The following is a 13,371-nucleotide window of genomic DNA, read 5'->3' as shown; positions in this document are numbered from 1 at the left end:
GTCAAAAGTGCCTGGCCCATGTAGTTGAAGAGCGTAAGCCACTAGTGTAATTACTCTTAACTGAAGTGGAACAGGGACAGAGGACAACACTCCATCAGTCAGCCATGCTCACACTGCAATTTCCCAACAGTCAATTAAGCTTGGGTGGCAGAACAGCCACCGCAGATGAGTGTAGCAAAGCCATACGGGACGTCTCCTCTGGGGTGGGGAGGATTCGAGCAGAGCTCTGGAGAGCCAGGCAGAACATTGTTCTGTCAGTCAACAACAACTCTTTCCCACTTCATCAGAGCAGGGTCAATGCGGATCAAAAGAGTTCCATCCTAAAGCGGAATGATCCAGATTGTGGTTACTGTGATGAAACGTTATGACAGTATTATGAACAATATGATGATGACCGATATGGATAGTGTGATGAGAATGCACACTTAAAAATTACATTTTATAGTCAACATGAAATCAGAACTGACTTTTTAAAGGGAATTATCTTCCTGGTTTTAGTGAATGTTATTTTTAAATAAATAATGCTAGGTTGTGATATCTTTTATTAAAATGCAGAAATTTGCTATAACTAAATATTTTATCTATTCTGGTTGCAGGTCAGAGGTGTCACAGAGGATGTAATGGACGCTGCTGGGGGCCAAAGGAGGACCAGTGTCAGAGCTGTGAGTGTCAGAAATTGTCAAACCATCCTCATTGAAATGAATGAATTTATATTGTGGCCTTTAGTTCAGTCATTCCTTGATGGTTTTGAATCTGTCATACACTGATCGGTTTGCGCAGCGCCGATGCATCTCAAACGAGCCTAATTTAGTTTCTTCTGCTGTCCGATTCGTACATGTACAGCTGAATACCGGTCCTCTCACTCTCGCTCATGTTGCTTCTCCTCTCTGTTTATTGCCATACGCAAAGCAGAGACGTCTAGGCTCCGCCCCCTTCTGGAGTCAGGCAGGAATTTGCAGCTCATTTTCGAGTAAGGGAACACACCCCTGAAACAGCACTTTTTAGACCCGCCCCAAAATGAAACTTTTCAACAAGTTATAATAAATTATCTGTATGGTATTTTGAGCTAAAACCATGTTGAGGCTCTAGAATACCCCCCTGTGTGGTAAAATCACTGTAACAAACAGGCTATTGTGGGTTATTCATTTTTTTATTTCAAATTACTTTTCATAGCATACCTTATCAACCAGGATGGAGAAAAAACCTCTCAGAAGAAACTTTTACTCATGAATATAATATCTAGACACTGCAAATACAGCCACCAGAGTGAGGTGAAGAGTCGTTCCACTCTGTGAGAGTTCTCCAGCTTTCTCCACAGGCTCAGTATGGCACCTCCAGCAGGCCGTGGCACGCCGCTGCCCTCCCAGTGGAGGATAATTGAAGAGAGAGACAGGCAGCCTGACTCTCCTTCTCCTCTCACATGTACTGTAGCTGCAGGAATCAGCTGCACTTAAAACTACCGAGATTAATTACTTCAGGTCCCTCAAAACTCTCACACACAGCCAGATCCTCTGTCTCTCTCTTTCAGGCTTCTTCTCAACAAGCTTGGTCACAACACGCTATAACTCTGATTTCCCCCGGCATGCTCTTATGATGCAGTCAAATGCTAAGTCAGACTGCTCAAAAACATGTCATTACCCCTGCCTTGAAAAGCTCACTAATGCACACGTAAGGATCTCTTTTTAAGGACAAAACACTCAGCTTGTACTGGATTTATTTCTATTGTAAAAAGAAGCCATTTTTGACATTTTCATGTACAAAAATACTCTCATGGCAGTTATTTTGCATTACATTCGTCTTGTGTCATTAACATGAGCTGGAAAGCTTATAGGTAGGCCCACACAGATTTTGCACCAGATCATTTCTGCAGAAGCATTGCCTGCTTCTTGCATATTCACATGCAATTCATGTGGAGTTAAAATCATTCTGAAATCATCATGTGGTCTCCAATCATTGTTTTATTGAATTTAGTAATTTGTCCATATTTATAATAAATAAATTTTGTATCTGATGGTGTTGATCCATATAATGTAATTGACAAAAAAAAAAATTGTATTAAAACATCTGTTTTTTATTTTCATTTTTCACTCTCCCCTTAAAAAGTGCAGAGAGTCTGGTGATTCTGTCCGGACCAGCTAATAGTATTTCTATGAGACCATGTATCTGTATTCAGGACAGTATCATCACACAGATGAGCAGAGCAGAGCAATTTCACTTTACCAAATGGCAGGAAAACTATCATGTACCTGAAATTTGTACTGCCCTGGTGATATCACCATTTATTCATATAACGGACGATCATTTTTATAGACTTCTCCGTACAGTAAAATGGTTTGGTGGGTCAAGTAGGAGAATATGAGCCTTTTCCCTTCTCAAATACTCCCTAATGAATAATTATGTCCTTCCTGCTTCCCCTTTTCTCTCTCTTCTGCAGATGTACCTGTCATTTTACCCTGTCCCTCCATCTGGGTACCAACACACTCTCATTCTTCTCGCTCGGTTTTGTTTTCATTCCATCTTCAAGACCTCTGAGAGAAAATCTGTTATTTATATGGAGAAATAATTTAAAAGGTGCTTCTGTCTCTATGGCTATGTTCTAAATCTACCAAGCATACTAGCTAAAAAATATATATTTTTTCAATAGAATTTTGCATTATCTTGTTGCTAAGTTAACTTTGTGGAGCTCCTTACAGTATAAACGTGAAGGTTCAAAGCACACGATTTTGAAAAGAACATTCCATTTCTAATTACAGTGCACTGTTGTATTTTCATTAAATTTTATTTATTGAAATAATTGTATACAGTACTCATCAAAAGTTTGGAGTCAGTAATCTTTTGAAAGAAATTAAAGGATTAATTCACTTCCATGATAAAAATGTCCTGACAATTTACTCCTGTGTTTTTTTCTGTGAAGTAAAAATGTTGTAAACATAAGCAGCTCACTAGGTTTTGGAGCAGAGCCTGTTCTCTCTTTTTTTCTGTCTAGTATATTCTGATCTCATTTAGATAGTCGTAGGCAAACCTTTGCACTGCCTCCACTAAAACACTACATGTCACCGCACTGCACCAGATAAGTCTGTACTCTCTTCTCCCCTCGTCTCACCATCCTCACCTTTCTTCTCATCACAGTGGTTAAATCCGCAGCTTGCCTCGTCACCAGCCTCCTAGCTTGAGTAGTTTTAATTGTCGAAATGATAAGGATGAAGTAATTGGAGAACTGTGCGACTGTGAAATGGATTTGAGTTTCATCTCACGCTAATGAAGCCATTTACTAAGTTGAGAGCATTAAACATTCTTGCTGGATTTTTGCTCTAGCCTTTCTGTCATTTTTGCAAACTTAAATCTGTATTTCTTCTCAACCCAGTGGATACTGAGTAAATATTTCAAACTAGTGTATTCAAATAATGATTTTTTTTAAGCATAATTAGACTTGGAATCAATTTGTGCATTGCTAAACTGGGATTACATCAAAATAAGAGCACCGCTTCTTGACCTAAAATTTGTCTGCGCAATAAAACACGGCATTTGAGCTCCTAATGAAACTCTCAGAGGCTTAATATTCTGTGCTTTATAGTCGTCTGTGTACTTTATCAGATTGATGGTGTATAACTGCCAGTGGCACATGTATTTTTAAAAGCGTGTTTTATGGCAAATGAATCAACATCATCACTTCTCTGAGTGGGCCTTTAGTTCAGTGCGATGTCTTTTGTTTTCGGAAAACAGGCCATTTGGTAGTAATGGCTTGCACTACCATAATAGCAGTGGTAAAGTGGTATTTCAGAGGAAGGCCAGTTCACATCCATTGAATCTGTTCATATAATAACTTTTATACACATGCCTATCATAGTGTATTGAATATGTTCCTTTTACATAAAAATACAGTTGTTAGCTTTATTATTAAGGTCTTATAGTGAGGCTGTAATGGCGAGGGACACTTGTGTATGTAAATACACTGAAAAAAAAAAAAAACTGGAAGGGTAATGTTTATGATGGCCCAGTAGGCATCACTGAAGTGTAAACACAGATGACCATGATAATTTATTGATGTAAAGTTGCAGAAGTTCAGAACAAATTTTCTCTCTCACACAGCTTAGTTTAAATACATTCTCTCTTTGGACTGTAAGCAAGTTCTGAAAGTTATAGTTTGTATCAGTAATCAGTGTGTCTTGCATTAATATTTAAAAATATAAATATTCAATTAGCATGAGATCAAAAAGTTGGATCTATAATAAATATACTAAAATTAGAAAGTCTTTTAAGTAGTTTTAGATGAAGTATAGCATCTTACCCAGCAGGTAACTGCTGTCACAGCTTGAAATTTTGTAACCATACCCAGATCCATGTATATCTTACAAACTCTTGATAAAGAGTTAACACGCATTTGTAAGATGCTGTGTGGCGTGCAGTCAGCCCGAACAAGCATGCACATACAAATGCTGCTGTGGAAATCCAATTACAGCATTGTACAACCACCGTGCTAGCAATACACACACACACACACTCACGTTCATGCAAGGACTGATAGATAAATGAAAATGACAGCCTTTGTAGGGTTTGAGTAAGAAAAAGCTATGCCTTTCTTACCAACCCCAAACTTTTGTATTGTAAGTAATATATCCTCCATTTTGATGGCAATTCTATTGTGCTCATGAGGTTTGTTCCCATCCTGGCAATGTAAGAAGAGTTACAGTACGTCAGCCAAGCTTTCATGTCTGCGTTTGCATCCTTACAGTTTGTAAAGGATATTTCTGGCCTTATTTCAGAAAGCTCCCCAAGCTCATTCAGCAGCTACACTGGAGATGTATTCTGCATGCCATATGGTAGAAATTACTGTGAATGTCTATATTCATTACTGTGAGGATCACTAGCAGAGATAGCAAAGCAGTGCAGCTCTGTGATCACCATCACTCTGTAGTTAAAGAGACCACACATCCCCACATGTTCTCCTTGGTTAAAGCTCTGTTTACTTACATTATGACTCTTACTGCCATCCAGTCAGCTGTGTAGTACGATGAGGGGTTATGGTTAAAGAAATCATCACACAAATGCTAATTTAAAATGCATATTTCTCTTACACTTTCCCTTATCTCTGGTTCTTTCTCAGTGACGAAGACAGTGTGTGCTGAGCAATGTGATGGCCGCTGTTTTGGGCCATACGTCAGTGACTGCTGTCATCGTGAGTGTGCTGGAGGCTGTTCTGGACCAAAGGACACCGACTGCTTTGTATGTCTTCAGTATTCCTTTAACTTCAGTTTGTTTTACAGTACATGGTAACAGCAGGGTGAAAATTCCTCTGTCTACAAACTGTGTCTCTGTGTATTTGGCTGTAATTGTCAAAAATAAAGTGGGATTTCAAAGTCGGAGTCCACTAGCAATTTTGCATATTTCTATTTTAATAGTTTTTTCATTACAATTTATTTGATCAGCATCATAATTTGAGTGAAAATTTAACACTTTATAATTAGCTTCCATTTGTTAACTGCATTAGTTAACAAAGAAAAATATTTCTAAAGTATTTATTGATCTTAGTTAATGTTAACGTCAACATTTACTAATATGTCTTTAAAATAAAACAATGTATTTGTTCATATTACTTAATGGACCTGAACCTACATGAACTAACAATGAACAGTTGTATTTAACAAAGATAAATAAATACTGTGACCAATGTATTGTTCATTGTTAATTAATGCATTAACTAATGCTAAATAATGGGACCTTTTGGAAAAATGTTACCAAGGTAAATGTAAAAAAATTAACATGAATTTCAGAATGTCAGTTTTTTTTTTTTTCATAACAAATTACATAATCAGCATCACCATTTGTGAAAAGTGAAAGTTTAACGGAAAAATTAACATTAATTTCAGAATGTCTCAGTATTTTGTTGCTTCAATGTGAACTTCACAAATTTGTGTCAAACCTGGTTATCATGTTCTCCAGCATGATTTAAGATGATCCAGTGAGATGATCCAACGAGTATCTTGAGCTTCAAAGGAAGCAAGAACATTAGATATTATTAGAATATTAGATTTGGATTAGAATATTAGAATATTATAGCTGACTCTAGATTTGGAATCACATAAAGCTGCAATTGTAGAAGTGTTTCAGTAACAGCGGCAGACCCATTCCAGCACCCTTACCTTATCTTTGAGTTTTTGTTCTGCTATGACATTCACTTCTCCAAAAGAGATCCATGTTGCCTTCAGATGACTCGCTTTTGACCAAAAATCTCCCTAAAGGAAATGTTCTTTGCACGGGAGATACCATTAAAGTCTCATTTCGCCCCACAATGCCTTGCTGTGAATGAGAGTGGGGGCCACACCTCTGTAGCTCTTTTGTTACGTGCTGCCTGGGCAGATCCCGGCCGTCTCTGACTGCTCCTCGTTCCTTCAGCCCTCGGAGAAAGCGATTTATCGCACCTCTTTGGTTTTTTAATTAGTTATCCTCAGCTGTAATCATTGGTATTGTGCTTCGCAATTGTTCTCTTTTAATTGAAAATGCACTTTTGCAGCATGCATTGGGATTTGGATCAATGCCTTTATTTTAATTTTTTTATTATTTTATTTTATTTTTTCTTACATCTCAGCAATTCTAAAGCAGAAAACAGTTATTTCATGCATCTGACGTCAGACTGATAAAGCGAAGAGCTTTTTCTATTCTGTAAGCCTGTTTGAATCATTATTTATTTGTAGCATTGCTACTTTATATTGCTTATATGCTGTATTGGTGTTGGGTGACATACTTTTTTGTGGGTTGAAGCGGATTAGTGGAGCAATTTTGTGTTCTGGCACATTCTTCTATTGCATAAAATCCTAAAATGAGACTGTACAAATAGCAACACAAGTTTTGTCAGCTGTGTTATTAAATAAATGTGTATTGCTGTCAATAACCTTGTTTCTTTGTGTCCAGGCCTGCACTAATTTCAACGACAGCGGTGCATGTGTGACGCAATGCCCTCAGCCCTTTGTCTACAACCCCACCACGTTCCAGCTGGAGCACAACCCAAGGGCCAAATATACATATGGAGCGTTCTGCGTCAAAAAGTGCCCACGTAAGACAGACAGAGAAAACTAAGACAAACATGTGTATGCTTACGCACACGCTTCTAGCTGGATCTTTCAATCATATAAATTGATATCAGGTGCCATGTTGAGGCGCGTTCACATTCGGGAATGTAAGCATGTTTCAGATTGAATGCAAATGAGGCGGACCGGCTGCACCTGAGTCCTTGAGCCCCTGATGTGGTGCGGTACCCATGTATAGCCCCAGGAGTAAGCCTGTCTGCTAAATCTCACTCAGCTTCTTGACTTCTGGTTTCCCCATTGATTTGAGGGAGGGAGGGAGGGAGGCAAGAAAGAAAGAAAGAGAAAGAAAGAAAGAAAGAAAGAAAGAAAGAAAGAAAGAAAGAAAGAGAAAGAAAGAAAGAGTATGTGTATGCCAGGGGTCTTTAACAGAGGAACTGTGGCAGAACAGCAGGGGGTCCACCAATTGTTTGATCTCAAAATAATTAATGTGAAAATAGTTAAATATGCATTAAGTTAACCCTCATGTTCTGCTGAGAATTGTTTTTGTTTTTGATTCTCAGAGAGCAATAATATTTGTGTAAAAATTAAACTAAATGTATTTTCCACTTGTATTATTTTGATAAGTTACTGATCAAATCCTAGCAGAGAGATATTATAAGATGATGCATCCCTTTCTTCCCCAGTCATGTGATTTACAGAAGTGTGACTGGCATCAAATGTTTTCTCTCATCCCCAACTGCTGAACTTCAATTTTGTCTTCACATGAAAATTTACATTAAAAATATATTAAAATAGAAAACAGTTATTTTACATTGTAATAATATTTCACAATATTTCTATTGTTACTGTATTTTGGTCAAATAAGTGAAGCCTTGGTGAGCATAAGAAATTTATTTCAAAAATATTACATAATCTTTCTAATCCCAAACCGACCTTTTGAAATGTATATGCGTCCTGAATTATCAACTTGATACTTCAGTGATCGGTATGTTTTTTTTGAGCTGTTCAATTTTCTAAGCTATTAAACTGCCTGAACAGAATTCCCACAGTTATAGATAACCTGGTAATATCAGGGAATTTGGAAATTTAATTTCCAGGTTATGCAAATGAACAAGATCCTAAAATATTTAATTGGCTAGAAGGCTAAAAATTGCTCTTTTTGAATGCCAACTCTATAAATAAGAACATCTAGAAATATCATGGAAATTCATTTGTCAAGAAGTGCAGGGATCCTGCCTGAGACCCCAAACAGAACATAACGGTTAACTTCAACCACAGTGAAATAATTTATTTTCCATTCCACATTAAAATGTACCAAATAAAAATAAAATGTCATGCACATCTTTAATGTTTGTTTTAATTGCTTTGCAATGTCAGCACCATGACATAGAAAAATAGTAAATATTTTACTATACAGTGCAACACATTTTTAAACCGAGTGTTCCGGTTCCTTCTCTGTTTCTCTATCCAATGAGAATAGACCTGATGGTGTAATAATGGAGATAGGAATCTGTCATACCCCCTATTGTATCTTTCACTGAAACAATAAAAGTTTCTTGTGAACTGACCTGACTTCTTTGAAAAGAAGAGAACGGTGAAAGAGTAACAGTGAAAGAATGGAAGAGAGCTTTGATAACAGTGATGATAGGTGAGCACGAGTGCCATTATTCCCCCTTGCTGGGCCGCCACTGCTGCAGAATGAAGGGTTTGCACACTGACAGACGCCCACTCCAGAGCTCAGTCCACGATGAATGTTATTGTGCAGTACTCAGAGACCCGCCCCAAAACCCAGACTGCCCTCCACAGTCACGCAAGACCAGTTTATTCAAATGCTCAGTTTCTCTTGGCTGTCAGGGTTGTGAAGGTGAGGGCTGTGTTTTTACCCAGGGTTATTTGTTCTCCTGGTGTCAGATGTTAAATGTAGTGGCACGTACAGTAGTTCTTCACAGTAAGAGTCTGAGATTCACGTTACATCTAAGAGGTGTAGAGAGACGTCCATCTTCCTTTATCTGTCCCTCCATGATCCCGTCTCTTCTCTCTGGTGATGGATGCCACGCTGCACAGTCACCGCTGGAAATGGGTTCTTTCCATCACGCACACACGCCACAGTCACGGTCCCCACTGCGGATGTGTTAATGGTTTTTGTCTGAGAATGGATGTTTCTTCTCTACCATTTCAAAATGTCAATGGCCTTTTTCACAGAGATTGCTAAGACTTAGAGCATTCCGCTATCTGACCGTTTGTTCTGCCTCTGTGTGTGGTATGACAGATAACTTTGTGGTGGACCACAGCTCCTGTGTCAGAGCCTGTCCCAGCAACAAGATGGAGGTGGAGGAGAATAAAATCAAGATGTGTATCCCCTGCACTGATATCTGCCCAAAAGGTGATCACACACATCATCAGAGGTTAACAAAATGCCATACATTAGGGTTGCCACCAAAACAAATTTCCGTTTGTCAGTTTCAATACCATTAAAGTTTCATAATTTGCGATGCCAAAGGAAAAGCTTAACTGCTGTTGAACACACTTCTTTATTTATGACAGTGTTATTTTACTATTATGTACAATTATAGTGTATATCAATATTTTGAATTGGCTTTTATTTTTGTACTGTGCTTTTGGAAATTGTATTATTACTATTTTTATTTTAATTTTAAAAATTTTAGCAGTTCAGCTTTAACTTATTTTATTTCAGTTTCTACATTCCTAATTTTTAAGTGTAATAATATTTGCTGCATTTCATTTCAGCTTTATTTCAATAAACAATATATTTTTTAATAGCTTAGTAAACAACACTGATTTATAAATTCTTACAGTAAATTTAAATTTTTATAATTATTTATACAGTAAATAATGACAAGTCACAAGTCACTCAGCTGTTATCAGGGTAGTGCAGCCTTTACAGTAAACAAGCTACTTGTCCAGCAAGCAGCAAGAGCTTGACTTTAGCTTAATGTTTTCAAATAATGAGTGGCTTTTCATTTAGCAACCTACAATTTCAAATTAGTTTCCACAGTTTTACTGCAGTAATAGTAAAAACAGTCGAAACCTTGCTTACTAATTTCTGAAAGGGTCAGTTCACCTGACATTCATTATTCTTTCTCTAAAAAGTTTTCTGTTTCACACAGTTTTCTGGTTTATGTTACAGCATGCGATGGGATCGGCACTGCCAGCCTTCAGATGGCTCAAACCGTAGACTCCAACAACATCGACAGATTCATCAACTGCACCAAGATCAACGGAAACCTGGTGTTCCTCATCACAGGCATTAAAGGGTGAGAGTGGCTCCTTCACAACATCCATTGGCTTGCTTCACACCCATTACACTCTGCTTTACAGCTGAATATCGGACATTGGATTGTCGGAAGCCATTTGACCTATGTAGCTTCTTTTTATCAGATAACATCAGCTTTAATGATGCAGGAGGGGATTCATGTAGAAGAAAAGCACTAGGGAAGCCCTTCACATCATGGCTATGTAAAAAACTACACTGGCCATTTTAATAGCACACATTAAAAGTGCCGTTAACACACTTTTTTTGAGTTTAGACAGTCAAGCAAGACCTATGAGACCTTCTACTGACTATCAAGACGGCCGCAGTTAATGTGATTTTATATGAGAAATGTGCTGCCCCCTCTTTATATATAAGTGCTGTGAAATATTTGATTGTCACATTGTCAAGAAGTCATTTGACCTCTGGTTGACCCATTCCCTCCAGTGGCCTTTTTTGATCCCGCTGTGTCTGATTGGCCGACCCTCTAACCCCTTATAGCTGACTCTGCTCTTAAAGAGCAATCCAGGGCCGGCAGCCGCAGCATGCTGGGAAAAGCCATGTGCAAAAACAACAAACACATCTTGATAGGCATACAGATGACATCATCTCCACCACAAACTGTGATATTGAGTGCACATATTTCTTACATGTATTCCCCACACACACACTCTCACACACGCTGCGTCAGCAGGTGTTCTGGACGCATCCTCCCTGAAGATCTCCGGCTCAATGGTGCTATTAAAACCCACTTTACTGTGCAACAGAATAGCATAAGGCATGTAGAAAATTCAACATACTGGGATGGATGGAGTCAGCAGGCACTGGTCAGAGTGCATTTGTGTTGATAGTCTGCACTTTAATAATAATTGGCTTCTCACAGTTATGTTTAAGAGCTTGTTTCACAATCAGCTTCATCTGTTAGAAAAATGACAGATTTTCTTGCCTGTAAAGATGTGCCTGTCAGTATATACCAAGTATAATGTGTATTTGCATCAATCTCCATGTGTGTTACAGAGACATATACCACAACATAGAGCCTCTGGATCCAGAGAAACTCAACGTGTTCCGCACCGTTCGTGAGATCACTGGTCAGTCAAGTTAGTTTTATTTGGATTTGGATTTTACATATATAATATCATAATACATATTATTTTAAAGCATCTCTGAAAATTTAATAGCAACTTACGAACACTTACAAAGTTAGCAAGTTAAAAAAAAACTATATAAGATAAACCTTGAGAGGAACCAATACTCAGCAAGGGGAGCCCGTCTTCCTCTGGCAGGCACATAATCTATTTAAATAGGTGCTGTTTGCCAATTTTGAATAGCTGTAACACATTTATAGGTGTTTTATTTATTTATTTATTTTATTTATTTATTAATATAATCTGGAAGTGATACATGTATGTACCTTTTATTTTAACTCGTTGCTACAAATTGCACCACAACTCATCTTGGATGCATCATGTCTTTTTTTCTTCTTCTCTTTTCTCTTTAATAAATTACTACTTTTATTCAGCAAGAACATGTTAAATTGATCAAAAGAGACAGTAAAGGCATTTCATGTTATTGTAAATAAATTCTGTTCTTTTGAACTTTCTTTTTTTCAAAGAAAAAATGCAATGTGTGTATCACAGTTTCCACAAAAATATTGAGCAGCGCAATTGTTTCCAACTTGTTTATGATGATAATAAATCCAGCACATTAGAATGATTTCTGGAGGATCTTGTGACATTGAAGCCTGGAGTAATGACTGCTGAAAATTCAGCTTTGCCATTTTAGGTGTAAAGTGTAAAATATATTAAAATAGAAAATAGTTATTTAATATTTTAATAATGCTGTTTTAACCATATTGCTGATCACATAAATGCAGCCTCGGTAGGCATAAGAGTCTTCTCTCAAAAACCTCAAAAATATTACCAACTCCAAATTGAAAAATTTTACCTACATAAATATGTACCCTTATGCTTATTAGAGTATCATGTTGTTAGCTTAGCAACCTGCTAACACATACTGAAATCAGTCGAGTCACATTTCCTGTGTGCTTGTGTGAGGATTTTTATTTGTATAACACACTGAGAGAGTGTTCCAAATCTGTCACTAATAAGGTTTTGAAATCGGTTAGGGTGCTGACTAACCGCAAGGCAGCTTCCTTCTTTTTAGAACAGAGCCATTACTATGCTTTCATAAAGAAGGGCCTGGGAAAAAAAAAAAAAAAAATAGCTGGTTCACATGCCCAGATTGACATAATCCACCTGATTTATTGAGAAATACATCAAAAACACATGGAACACAGCACAGAGGAAGATCTATTGTATTTGTGCATTTGTAGATTTGTGTATGTGTGTGATATGTGTAATGGAGTATATGTTTGTACGAGTGTCCATTTTTCAGCAGGGAGGACCTATATATGATGAATACATGATGAGGGAGATTTCTCCAACTGAGCAGAGGTTCCCATAGGAGAGCAGGACTCTTGGCTCACAAGAAACATGAAAGCTGTTGAAAACACTTCTTTCGCTCTCTCCCTTTCACTCTTTACCTCTCTCGCTATCTCTAGCTATGGTGACAGCGAAGTCAGTGAGGCATGCATGTCAGGCTGTCACATCTATATGCAGGTGGCCACAGTCTCTGACAGAACAACGTCTTCACTGGCAAGGTGTTATTTCTGCTCTGTGACTCCAGCTTCAAGATTTTGACAGATTCAGATGCTCCTGCTATGAAAGTGAAGTGAAAAAGTGAAAGTGAAAGTGAAAGTGAAAGTGACATTCAGCCAAGTATGGTGACCCATACTCAGAATTTGTGCTCTGCATTTAACCCATCCGAAGTGCACACACACAGAGCAGTGAACACACACACACACTGTGAACACACACCCGGAGCAGTGGGCAGCCATTTTATGCTGCGGCGCCCGGGGGAGCAGTTGGGGGTTCGATGCCTTGCTCAAGGGCACCTAAGTCATGGTATTGAAGGTGGAGAGAGAACTGTACATGCACTCCCCCCACCCACAATTCCTGTCGGCCCGAGACTCGAACTCACAACCCTTCGATTGGGAGTCCGACTCTCTAACCA

The 13,371-nt window shown here is 38.1% G+C and overlaps 1 protein-coding gene across 3 annotated transcripts in view; it reads left to right on the top strand.

Moving 5' to 3' along the window:
• LOC109055822 (receptor tyrosine-protein kinase erbB-4-like) overlaps nucleotides 1–13,371 on the top strand; it is a 283,218-nt gene that overhangs the window by 206,041 nt on the left and 63,806 nt on the right. For all 3 annotated transcript variants that reach the window (XM_042764157.1, XM_042764156.1, XM_042764158.1), the window contains 6 exons: nucleotides 597–662; nucleotides 5,105–5,223; nucleotides 6,910–7,051; nucleotides 9,295–9,408; nucleotides 10,174–10,300; nucleotides 11,314–11,387. In XM_042764157.1, coding sequence (XP_042620091.1) covers nucleotides 597–662; nucleotides 5,105–5,223; nucleotides 6,910–7,051; nucleotides 9,295–9,408; nucleotides 10,174–10,300; nucleotides 11,314–11,387 — 642 coding nt within the window. The remainder of the gene's footprint in view (nucleotides 1–596; nucleotides 663–5,104; nucleotides 5,224–6,909; nucleotides 7,052–9,294; nucleotides 9,409–10,173; nucleotides 10,301–11,313; nucleotides 11,388–13,371) is intronic.

Source organism: Cyprinus carpio, chromosome A9 (genome assembly GCF_018340385.1).
Source record: "Cyprinus carpio isolate SPL01 chromosome A9, ASM1834038v1, whole genome shotgun sequence".
Lineage (NCBI taxonomy): Eukaryota > Metazoa > Chordata > Actinopteri > Cypriniformes > Cyprinidae > Cyprinus > Cyprinus carpio.
The sequence above is the reverse complement of the archived record's forward strand: the minus strand, read 5'-3'. Positions and strand labels throughout refer to the sequence as shown.